Below are 12,424 nucleotides of genomic sequence, written 5' to 3'. Positions count from 1 at the left end.
ATATGAAACCCTTTATGTCTATAAAGCAACCGAGCTCATTATGAAGAGCTGTACTAAGGCTAAACCTTATAGTGTTGAGTTTACAGTGTGATTATAAAACTCCTAAACAGAGCTTGCCAGGTACCTCAGCAGGTAAAGATTTGATGCCAAGCCTGGCAGATTGAATGGTGTTCTATCCCTGGAACACATTAGACTTAGAGAAGTTTACCGTCCACCTCCACACATGGCGTTGTGACATATGTCCACCCCTTTCTCAACACAAAATAATTATAAAAAATCAAATTAAAAACACAAGAAGAAACTAACCAAAGCCCTGACTAGTATTTAGGAGTCTTAGTAAAGGCTGACAAGAAAGCCTATCAAGTGAAGGCCTTTGCTGCTGATCCTCACTCACCATGTAGCTTCAGTCCTGGGGTCTTACATGTGGAAAGAGAGAACTAGGTCCTGCAAGTCGTCCTCTCTGACTGACCTCCACATATGTGCAGTGCACTCACAGAGAGAGACATGAATGCGTACATAAATGCATAAATAAAATCGGAGTAGGAGAGATGACTCAGCAGCTGGCTGCTCTTGCAGCCCCCGCATGGCAGCCCCCATCGTCTCTCACTCTAGTTCCAGGGGAGCTGATGCCCTCTACTGGCCTCCCCAGGTGCTGCACTCTTGCAGTGAACCTATAGGTATATAGGCAAGCACTCCTAAGTAAAAGTAATTAACATAGTCCAGAAAAAAGACTGTCAGTAATTTCTTATTCCTCATCACTGTGAGAAAGGTATCTCCTAGAGATGTTTTGATCTGTCATTTTTGTAATAAAACATTCTGGTTTTTTTATTTATTTAATATGAACCATTATCTTAATGAAAGTTCTAATGGTTATATTTTTATGCTGTTTTGCTAGTTAAATTAATCCCTTAATTCATAGGTTCTCTTACTTTAATCTTCTGTTTTTAGTAGATACATGTAGGTATTAGGGACTACATTTTAATGTAAAAACGTTATATAGAATGATACTATAATATAAAAGGACGAGTTTATAGTAATTCCAAGTTTAAAACTTGGTAAGAAAATTCTTTGAGCAGAAAGAACAGTATTGAGCAGTTCTAGATTAGTGATTAGCATTTGATTGGAAGGGGTATCTGGGTTGAAATATTACCTTTTTTAAGATGTAATGCTAATATGTCAACACATTGAAGAGAAGGCTTGAGACTTCATTTTTTTATATTTGTGTCCAGAGAATAAAGATGGCATCACACCCCCCCAGTGTTGGGAGATGGTGCAGGGTTGAAGAACTTGCTGCACAAGAAGCAGTAGGTGGCCTTTTGTACAGAAAGTCAAGAGTGAATTTAAGTATATGGGAACTTAAGGCTAAAATATGAAAAATGAATATTTTACTTGATTGGAATAAATTCTGACTTTTAGAAGTGCATTTGAAACTACTTAAGGTACAAATATGAATTAGGATTTAAAATTATGAGTAGAAATTAGTGCTACTTTTATTTTCTATAAATAAAAACTATGGTGCATGCCTTTAATCTCAGCACTTGGGAGGTAGGTGGGGATCTCTGTGAGTCTGAGGCCAGCCTGGTCTATAGAGTGCATTCCAGGGCAGCCAAGGCTATACAAAGAGGAAACAAAAAAAAACAGAAATTTAATATTAAAGAAATATATCTAGAGAGTTTGAAGGGCTTAGTAACCTGTTTTGCCTTGTACTTGATGGGTCAAGTACTAGTTTGATCTTTGAATTTTTTTCCTTGTCTAGGAACGGCTCATTTATGTAATAAAGCAAGAAAGTAAAATTTGGGCTTGTGGTATTTTTCTACTTCTTATCCATACACATTAGTGTTGTTCAGGTTAGGTGAATCATTTATACAAAATCAGTCCTTGAATCTTTTTCCTAGAGAAACTTTGACTTGAGCTGGGGATGTAGCTAAGTTGCTGAGAATGTGCCTGGCACAATCCGGGACTGGGTCAGATATCCCCTGGCAGTGGGGCAGAGGAGTGCAGTTTGGTCTTCTGAGCTGGAAGGGATAGTTTTCTTTCCTTACTTCCTTGTTTATTTAAGGAGTTACTTGTTTTCATTTTGTGTGTGCGTGTTTTGCTTGCATATGCACTACTTGGTGCTCACAGAGGCTAGAAGAGGGTATCAGATTCCCTATGACTAGAGTTCATGGATTGTTGTGAGCTACCATATGGCTGCTGGGAATTGAACCCTGGTTTTTCTGGAAGAGCAGCCAGTGCTCTTAACCACTAACCCAGCCCAGTTTTATTTTCTGAACAGACATTTTATTTAATATGTAAAAGGTGTGTGCTTATTCTACTGTTATACTTTAGTAATTTAATACCTATATTTTAAATGAAAAATACGAAATGTTAGAAATGCATCTTTTTTTTTTTTTTTTTTTTTTTTTGGTTTTTGGAGACAGGGTTTCTCTGTGTAGCTTTGCGCCTTTCCTGGGACTGCAAGTTGTCCAGGCTGGCCTCGAACTGACAGAGATCCGCCTGCCTCTGCCTCCCAGTGCTGGGATTAAAGGCGTGCACCACCCCCCACCCCCACCCCCACCCCCGGCAGAAATGCACCTTTTTAAAGAAGAGATCTGTTGATTATTTGTTTGTTTTAATTTTGTGTGTCTGCATTGTATATGTGAAAGTGCCCAAGAAGGTCAGAAGAGGACATTAGATCCCCAGGAGCTGGAGTTGTAGATGGTTATGAGTTGCCTTGTGAAGTGTTTACCTAAATTGTTCTATTATCAGTACAAAACTCAGGAGTCAGATGTTGGTGTAAAAACCTGTAGATCAAGAAAGTGGCGGGAGGAAAGATCAGCTGCCGCTTTCCACGATTCCTAGATCAAAAAACCCTCGAACATTTCTAAGCCCCTCCCTACTCTTTCCTGTACCTCTCTGTCGTTTCCTGGGTCCTTCAAAATCTCTATGACTAATTCTGGTCAGCTAGTTGACTTCGTCCCCTGATTCAAGGTTAACTTGATTAACAGTCTCAGAGTGTCACAGTGTGGTCAAATATCCGGCAACAGCCTTGTAGATGCTAAGAACTGAACCCAGCCAGCTCCTCTGCAAAGAGCAGTGAACACTCTCGACCACTGAGCCATCTCCAGCCCTAAATAGTAACTCTTTAAAGAACTGTTAAATCTTTAAACAGATTTGTAAATCCATGATGAAGATACAGTCCTCTACTCTCTCTCACCAACTCTCCGAGCACCTCTCAAAGACACCTACATCCCAATCTCTTTTTTTTTTTTTTTTTAAATAATCCACTGAGTCCAATTATTTTTGCTGCCCTTATACAAATGGGTGTCCGGCAGTTTCCTGTAGCACAGGGAACACGGTCCTAAAGCAAGCAAACGGCTTTTCCTCTTGGCACTCCTCAGCTGTCCATCGGTCCTCAGCTGTCCATCGGTCCTCAGCTAGGGCGGGAGCTGTGAGCCCCTTCTCCCTCCAGGTTGGAGTGTGCAGGCCACCACAGCTGCTGTGAGGTCCTGAGTAAGTCTGAGTTGGTCCTGTCATGTCCAGAAGACACTGTTTGACTCCCATCTTCTCCCCCTCTGGCTCTGGACCCTTAAATGAGGAGAAGGTGGTGTGTAACAGATGTCTCATTATGGCTGAGCACTTGATAGCTACTTACTCTGCATTGTGTCCAGTTCTGAGTTTCTGTCTTAACCACCACAAAGAAGCTTCTCTGATGAGTGCTGAGAGCTTTACTCATCTGTGGCTAGAGATACTCATAAAGGGCAGTTTGATACTGTGGCGAGATAATAGGTTCACCTCTAGACAACTGTGAGTTCCATGGCCACAGTGCTTGGTCACATTTACCGTGCCAGACATGGATTTCCACCTGTGGAGTGGGTCTTAGAGTCAATCAGAAAGCAACTATTCCGTAACATCCATGCTACTGCGGTACTCACAGCATATCTTGCCAGGCTAGTTGTTAATGTGCCATGTAGGATCCTCTGCTGGGTAAGACTATTGATGACTTTTCTTCCCCAGCAGCCTACATAGTACCTTCTAGTAGTATGAAAGCCCACTAGCAGCAGGGAGGAATCTTCTGGATCAGTATTAGCGTGATTTCTCCATGTCCTGTGACCAAAGTGTGTGTTGTCTTCAGCAGTAGGCTCTCTTCACTGTCAAGTTCTGGTGTGCAGCCAAGGGCTTTTTTGAACTCTTGAATACCGCTGAGCAACAGTTTGAGGGGCAGTATTTTATACCTGGCATTGGGTGTATTTGACAACCTGTGGCTTGTTTGAGGAGCACTGTCCTCCAAGTAGGATGGCTGTAGTTATAAACTCAGCTAGGCGCACGCACGTGTGCGCGCACGCATGTGTGCAAAGCCTTTAAAATAGGTTTCCACATTGACTTTTCAAACATACTGTTAGATATTGCTTCCTTACCTTCTCCCCTCTCCTTTCCTCCCATCCTTCTTCCAATTTCCTTTCTTCTTCATATCGCCTATATTGTACTATCCTACCTCCTTTACAATCTTTCTACTCTACCCTCAATGGCTCCTTCCTAGTTTCCTGGCTTCCAAGTTAAACACTGAAGTCTAAAGATCCCATGTTAGGACCCACATACATGCAAGAGCATGGGGCTTTTGTCTTTCTGAGTCAGGGATGCCTCATTCAGTGTAATTCTTTCAGTTCCATCCATTTACTGGCAAATTTCCAGATTTTATTTTTCTAAAGCTATGTAATTCCATTGTGTATAAGTGCCGCATTTTCAGTATCCAGAATGCATCCTTTTATTATATTGACTGTCTTATTGAGCTTTACCATGAGAATGTCATGAATTAGGGTTAAAGAACATGATCCTTCTCTGTTCTGCTTATAGTGAAATTTATCTGTTAGTAACAGCTATGCTCTTACTCCTAGAGTTTGTTTGTTTTGTTTTTGTTTTTTGAGACAGGGTTTCTGTGTTGCCACCAATGACCTGGAACTCTCTCTGTAGACCAGGCTGGCCTCGAACTCACAGAGATCTGCCTGCCTCTGCCTCCCGAGTGCTGGGATTAAAGGGATGCAACACCACTACTAGGCTCATTCCTGGATTCTTTTGAGCTTGTTATTTTTTCTGAGTTCAAGTGCTCACAGCTAAACAAACTCACAAGCCACCTACTCAAGGGACAAGAAAAAGGCGAGGATTTTAGGGCCTTCTTTTCACCTTTAATTGCTGTTTAACAATGGATGGGTTTTTGGTGTGGGTGGTTGATTGTGGTTGCAGGTTAGTGTGTTAACTTTAAGTTACATTGGTTTTAATATCTTCTGTTGTGATGCGTTTGGGAGCCCTTAATGTATGGTTTGTTTGTTGTAAGCACAGTGACCTTCCTTTCCATGTTCTTGTCACAGGGACCCTTAAAACAGGCTTTCATGGGTCCTGGGGCATGCTTGCTTGGTGAAGTGCTTGCAGCCCCAGCTCCCACATAATGACTGGGGCAATGCTAGGCTCTTGGAAGCCAGTGTGGGGCAGTGGACAGGAGGTTCCTGAGGCTGCTGGCCAGCCTGTTTACCCGAGTCTGTGAGGCCCCGGTTCAGTGACAAGACATTTCACACATCAGGTGGCCCTGACCGAGTCAGACAGCAGATCTTGACTTCTCACTGCCACATGCATACAAACACATACACCCTCCTCTCCCAATACACACAGAAAACACAGGCTTTCAAAATCAAGTAAAAAAGGGTTTCAGTTGGAGAAACGCAGCTTTGAAATTTGGTAGTCTATTTCGTTCAATATAATTATTTATAGCATAATATATAGGGCGATTTTTTTTTTTAGGAATATATTAAGTACATGACTTTTTTCCTATCTAATTTTGTTGTCTTCCCAATAGACATGTAATCTTGAAGTTGCCATTTGTCCTCAATGTTTCTGACTCTCACGTAAGATGTCAGGAAGCTTGGTTAGGCCCTCCTTTCTTAAGGGGGACTTAGGGTTGACTGTTAGAGCCGAGGCCGCCATGCTTGGTGTCTGTTAGCTGTCATTTGCCTCCTTGTGACTTGGAGGGGCTCCAGCAGCAGCTCTCACTGCCTTGCTTTCTGTTCCAGAAGTTTGGGCCATCTATTTCAAGAATATGCCACTACTTTGGAAAACTTGTGAGGGTTTTTTGTTTGTTTGTTTGTTTTTTCCAAGCAGGGTTTTTCTGTGTAGCCCTGGCTGTCCTGGAACTCACCCTGTAGGCCAGGCTGGCCTCGACCTTGCAGAGGTCCACCTGCCTCTGCCTCTCAAGTATTGTGATCAAAGGTGTGTGCCATCACCGCCTGGCTTGATTAAAATAAATAAATAAATGAGGTCAGCGATTTTCACCCTGTGGTGCCGCCCTTTGGGGACGTTGAGTGGCCTTTCACAGGTGTCGCGCATTAGACATCCTGCCTATCACACACTTAGTCAGTTTGATGGTTGAGGTCACCCATAGCGTAAGGAGGCTTGAGAACCACTGCTCTATATGAAAAGGAATTTTCTTTTTCTCTTTCCTTTTTGGAAAATATATTTTGGGCTAGGCCTAGCTATTCTTTCAGAATTTTGTGTCTTAGATGTGGCACGGGAGGCGCTTCACTGTGTACTTCGCGGATGTTCACAGTAAGCCAGGCTTTGCTATTTCTTCTTACTTAGCACTGTGTGGTTAAGTCTAGTTGACTAATTACCAGTAATATTATTTTAAAGTTTGTAATTTGTTTAGCCTGTGGCTTATTTCTTTTCAAATCTAGTACTTTGAACTCTTAACTTGGTAGTTTAAAATGTCATTTATATCAAAAAACGAAGTTGTGTTAGGCTTTATAATAATTAGTTCATCTTTTTGTTTTCTACCTTCTGTGAGAATTCCAAGTGTACAGAAACAAGCTTTATGAATTTAATATACAGTAGAATGTCATAACACTTGAGTAATTCTTAAAGCCAAAAGTGACATCCAATTTGAATATGTTGGAGTGCCCTGTGAAAAGATAACCCACGTAATCTTCCGTGGAAAGCGCTGTAACGAGTCACTGTGGCGGCGCACAGCAGGCCTTTCCATTTCCTTGTTCTTATCCCTTGCTTCTTACATTTGCCTTAAGTGTGCTTGACTTCTCTTATTTCACTGCAGAGCACCATACTGGGAAAATGTTTGTCCTTACAGTAAAGGAAGTAGTTAATTTAGAAAGAAAGGCAGTTTTGATCTCTATCCTGGGAAGAGGTTTAAAGATAGAAGTTTGAAAGTTGCTGTTCATTTTTGAAGTAGCTTCAACCTCCAGTTCTCAAAAATGTGTAAGGATGGTTTAGAAATGATACATGCACATTTTACATTTTACGGAGGTTAAAATTCTTCACATGGAAAAGTTTACCTTGGATTTGGTTATCCGATTTCCACTAAGAGAATTATTTTTAAAATATGGAAACTAAAGGGCTTACATTCTTTTAGTAAAAGATTTTAGTGAGTGGAACCCTGAAGAGTGATACCTAGTAGGGTCGTATGTCTTTTGGGGGCCTAAAGTGTGTTAACTTCCTATATTTGATTTTCAAATAGACACCAAATCCTACTGCAAGCGAGTTTATACCTAAAGGAGGATCAACCTCCAGGCTGAGTAACGTGTCCCAGTCAAATATGTCTGCCTTCTCTCAAGTTTTCTCTCACCCATCCATGGGAAGCCCTGCTGCTGCTGGATTAGCACCAGGTAAGTTGAGTAACTTTCCAGTGAGTTCCAGGTATCACACCTGTAAGCATTGTGGGGGTTTTTTTGTTTGTTTGTTTTTGTTTTTGTTTTTTTAATTTATTAGAAGTGAAATTGTGTACTTGAATAATTGACTGCAACAAAGAGCATCTGTCTTAGCCTCTCAGCCTGGAGCTCCTCAGAGCTGGAGGAACACCGTTAGCAGGGCTAGTCCTGCCCCTCTGCTTCCCCACTCTTGCCCACACCCTCGCCACCTCTGTCCTTTCACTGCTTCCTTCCCGTGGCTTCTCCTGTGGGTCTTCTCAGTTAGTTAGTAAACATGTCAGAACTGGGACATGTGTAAAAGTGCATAGAATCAGGAGTTTTCTATCAGGAGTTTTCTGCCATGAGGTGTGCTCACTTTTTTTTTTTTTTTAAATAGTCTGGATCAGTTGCGTGTTCTTCTGGAGCATGTCCATGCTTCTGCGTAGCTTCATAAATTGCTGTTATGTATTGATAAAGAATCAACAGTAATGAGCTCCATATGCCAATCACAAAACACCGGTTTGCTTAGTTAATGTATCAGCAGGACGTTTTGTGTGCCCATAGTTGACAAGACTACTTGAGGGTTGCCATTCTAAGGAATGCAGGCGTCACACGTGCTACAGTGCAGTACTCAGCCCCTGCAAAGGCCTTTGAAATGAGGAGGTGAGACTGTTACAGAGAATTCACATTTTAAAGCATTGAACTTAGAAACATCCATAACCACCTGGTGGTTTTGAAGCTTTCTAGCAACTGCTAACTTAGTTAACTTCTTAGTTAAGCTCTTTTAGAGGTCCCATATCTGAGTAGGGTGGTGCAGGCGTGTCCAAGCCACAGCCCCACCAAAATCTCACACTTACTTAAAGCATTGTGATTTTTCCATTTGTAACCCGATTAGTAGTTCTCAAGCATGAACTTTGTAGATGACATCTTGTTGCAATGTCAAAAGTTGGACCAGTACCTCTAGGGTGAATTAATTTTAGCTTAATTATTATAACTGAGAAATGACTCTCCTGCATAACTGACGTTAGAATGGTCACTCTTCTTTCTGTTGATGACAAAAGAAGCATCCTCTGGTACTACTGGAAGTAGGTCTGTAGCCTATCAAAGAAAGGCTTGAGCTGAACAGTCGTTTTAGGAACTAAAGCATTCCTAAGTCAGTGTTTGCTCACTGTGCAGAAGCCTGGGGTGGTGAAGGGTGCACCTCCTAGCTCTTCTCCTCTCCTTCCACTGGGCTAACGACTTCGCTCTGGCAATGAGAAAAGACAAACGGAATTGTGCTTTTCTTTCAGAATATTGTTGTTAAAACCCTTCATTGCCTTCCGTTATTTTTCCCCATACATCTTCAAGGCTTGGGAAAGCGTCTTTGGGTTATCAGCCAGCATCTGTCATCTTGGTTGGTGTGAAGACATCGACCCTGTGAATGTCACAGAAGCCACAGTTCTCAGGGTCCTAGGTTGTGCTTACGACTTGAAGGAATGAGAGTTAGCTTGGGCTTCAATGTCTTTCAGAACCCTACAGTTATATTCATGTGTTTATTTGTAAACAGGTATTTTTCTCTAGACACAGATGTTGTTACAGGTCCATAGCCTTTTAGAAATTACTAGTTTACCCGTTTCTCCGAAGTGACTTCTCAAGCACAGTATAGTAAGAATACTTTTACATAGCGTGGTCTACAGATTGTTTTAATAACTTTGTCTTAGCAAAGATTTTTCTGAACTGATTTTTAGGAATGAAATTTTGAATGTGCCAAGTTGTGAAATGATAGTTTAATGCTTTTATGCCACAGGAGTAATTTAATCATGAAAACTATTTGCTGACTTTTTAAAAATCACAATTTTTTCCAATAGCATTTTGATTTTATAATAGACTTAATAAGCTAAGGATTAGCATACTTTAATTAGCTGTTAACAAATTGGCAGAACCATAGCATGTTTAAAATGAGTTTAAGAGAGGGAGTGATAGAAAGAACATACATTTCTGGGTTGTGCTCTTTATTCTCATGGGTGTGGCATGTGCAGTTGTGACTCAGGGACTGAACACTTGTTCTTCTTAATGACAGAGTTCTTGAGTTTGAAAAGATGATTATTAACATAAAGATAAGAAAAAGCCATAGAGTGTCTTCAGCATTTTTCAAATGTCCATCCCTTCAGGTTTCTGGATTGACCAGCCACTGTATCTTATTGTATATCTTATGGTAAATTTTATATGCTTGAATATAAAAAGGAGAATAATTACTATGCTAAGCACGGTTCATGATACTTATTTATTACCAATTTTATTTTAGGTTTTTTGTTTGTTTCTTTTTACATTACTGAGGTCAAACCCAAGGCCTTGTATGTGCTAGGCAAATATTCTGTCACTCCCTTACATACTTTCTCTGCTCCTCTCCCAAACTGAAGGAAATAGATATCCAGTTTTCGGAGGAAGTGACTAGTTGTTTATTGCATTGTCCTAGAAGTGGTGGTTCCAAATGATGAGCTGAACTGCTAATATTGTTGTTGTTACTCTTATCTTGGGGAAAGTGAGGGAGAGAAGAAAAGGGGAAGAGATGGCGACATGAATTGACTTGTCATTCTTTTTCATTAGTGTTGAAACATTTTTTTAAATGTGGACATTATAAACGTCCTTACAATTTTGAAGGGTTTGGGCCATAAGATCTCTTCCAGCTTGAAAGTTCTATGCTTTAAAAAAAAAAAAAAAAAAAGTTCTGTGGTTCTTTAGGTCTGTGGTGTTTTCTGTCAGTCGAGGAAGGGGAGAGATTTAATTCCTCTCAATTGTAGCACATTTGGCTTGTTTAGCAGTCTACTCCTGGCACTTGAGTAGATGGAAACAAATTCCCATAGTGCTCTTCTACAGGGGCCATTTCTGACAGGTTGTTGTGAAATCGCTGCTTAAGTTGCTTGGAGTGACAGGACTCTTCAGCTCAGCTCACGTGTCGCTGGGCTGGAAGGAAACAGAAGTGATTGGTTGTTGAACTGTGCTGTGCTTGTCTGTCTGTCCTCTGCTCCACTCTCTCCTTCTCCTTTGTCAGATGCTCTTAAAATGTGTTCCCTGTGCCGGGCGTTGGTGGCGCACGCCTTTAATCCCAGCACTCGGGAGGCAGAGGCAGGCGGATCTCTGTGAGTTCGAGGCCAGCCTGGGCTACCAAGTGAGCTCCAGGAAAGGCGCAAAGCTACACAGAGAAACCCTGTCTCGAAAAACCAAAAAAAAAAAAAAAAAAAAATGTGTTCCCCGTAGTTTAATTGCACTCTTTAATTTAGTTCTGTGTGCACGTATCCATAAAACCGGTCAGTTTAAGACGGGAAGGTAAGAGGAGGGCGAACTAAGAGTGATTAAAAGGACAAACTGTCCAGGTTAGAAATGCCTCTTCTAACGTGGAAAGATGAGAGCAGTGGTGTTAAATGAAATCCGCAGCTGTGTCTGCCTGTCTGTGCTATTACACCAATATCCAGCCAAAGAAAGGTGCAGCTGAAAACGCCCAACAGCAGGCATCTGATGGTACAGAATACCCAAACTCATACTGAACTCACACTGTCTTAAGCTGCATGAGTCAGTCAGAACACGAAGCTCAGAGGCTACCACTATAATTGCCTTGTGTTGAAGGATGTAATACTGACAAGCCATAAAAGATTTATGAGTTTTTCAACAGGATGATCATGTTGAGCAGGATAGAACACTAAACTCAGTTCTTTATAATTTTTCAAGTCTACCCTGAAATGGATTCTGTGAGAGTCGAAAATAATTCTGCCACAAATTTATTTTGACATTTTAGTCTTTATTGATTTCTCTGAATTGTTTTTATATTTCTATTAATAGAAATAATTCGTGACTAAAATATTATAATTATTTTACATGTTAATCTAGATTTCCAAAGAAGATTAGAATTCAGATCCTTAAGAAAGGACCAGGTTATATATTTTTTTAATCTAGCACAAATTTAAGTATTTACAATGCTTAATAATGCTTACTCAATAAAACTTCATTTTGTATTGGGAAATAATTTCTTAATTGGCACATATTTCTTGAATACGGTGAATTTTAGTGATTCAATAAATATCTTGGAAGAATTAGTGTTCAATTATATAATTAAATAAGTCAAGCAAAAATGAATGTGAAGAAAGTTTAACAGCGTCAGAACTAAAAGTCTATGGTGAGGTCCTGAGCATTCATGAGCAGCTTTTAAGTATTTGTAAGTTTTATGTTAAAGTTGCATGTGTCCATCTTTTTGTAACTACTTTGTTTTTCAGGTATATTCAGCACAGTCTTTCAAATCTTTCTCTAGTTTGAGGATTACTTTCTTTATTAAAATAATACATTTTAAAAGTTAACGGTTATTTTACTGTTAAGATCAGGCCTTCAGCGTTTTTGAACAGAGGAGCATTTTGTTGCCCTTTAATGTTGAGCTTGTCCAAGAAGGGGCTGCTGCATGTGTGCATGTGCGGACACAAACTGTGGTACCTGGGGAAGGTTGCTGGCAGTGGAACTCTAGACCATACCCAGGTTGAGGATGCCATCTGGCTGTATTCCTGTCCCACTTGGGAATTTCAGGAAACTGAGGCAAGACGTTTTTGGCGCAGAGGGGGATGTGGCTGCGGCAGCTGGCTTGGAGACATGTCAGGTAAGGCTGAAATAGCTATTAGTAGATAAGACACTCTTGCTGGGGAATCCTTGGTTCATTTGCCTGTTAGACTTGCGAGTTCAGTTGTGGGTTTCCTGTGTGTATTACATTATGTTGGCTGCCTTGTCCCTGAACTGAGGGC

The 12,424-nt window shown here is 40.8% G+C and overlaps 1 protein-coding gene across 10 annotated transcripts in view; it reads left to right on the top strand.

Annotated features, from left to right (window-relative positions):
- The window catches only part of Pan3 (poly(A) specific ribonuclease subunit PAN3), a 126,742-nt gene that overhangs the window by 56,028 nt on the left and 58,290 nt on the right, over positions 1-12,424 (top strand). For 8 of the 10 annotated variants that reach the window (XM_076560438.1, XM_076560437.1, XM_076560440.1 and 5 more), the window contains one exon: positions 7,496-7,643. The exons of 1 other annotated variant lie outside the window; for it this stretch is intronic. In XM_076560438.1, the coding sequence (XP_076416553.1) occupies positions 7,496-7,643 (148 nt within the window). Of the gene's footprint in view, positions 1-7,495; positions 7,644-12,263; positions 12,283-12,424 lie in introns of those variants that run through there. One more of the 10 variants, XM_076560446.1, reaches the window with a different exon arrangement.

The sequence above is a fragment of the Peromyscus maniculatus genome, chromosome 23 (genome assembly GCF_049852395.1).
Source record: "Peromyscus maniculatus bairdii isolate BWxNUB_F1_BW_parent chromosome 23, HU_Pman_BW_mat_3.1, whole genome shotgun sequence".
NCBI lineage: Eukaryota > Metazoa > Chordata > Mammalia > Rodentia > Cricetidae > Peromyscus > Peromyscus maniculatus.
Note: the sequence above shows the minus strand (reverse complement) of the source record. Positions and strands in the feature narration are given on the sequence as shown.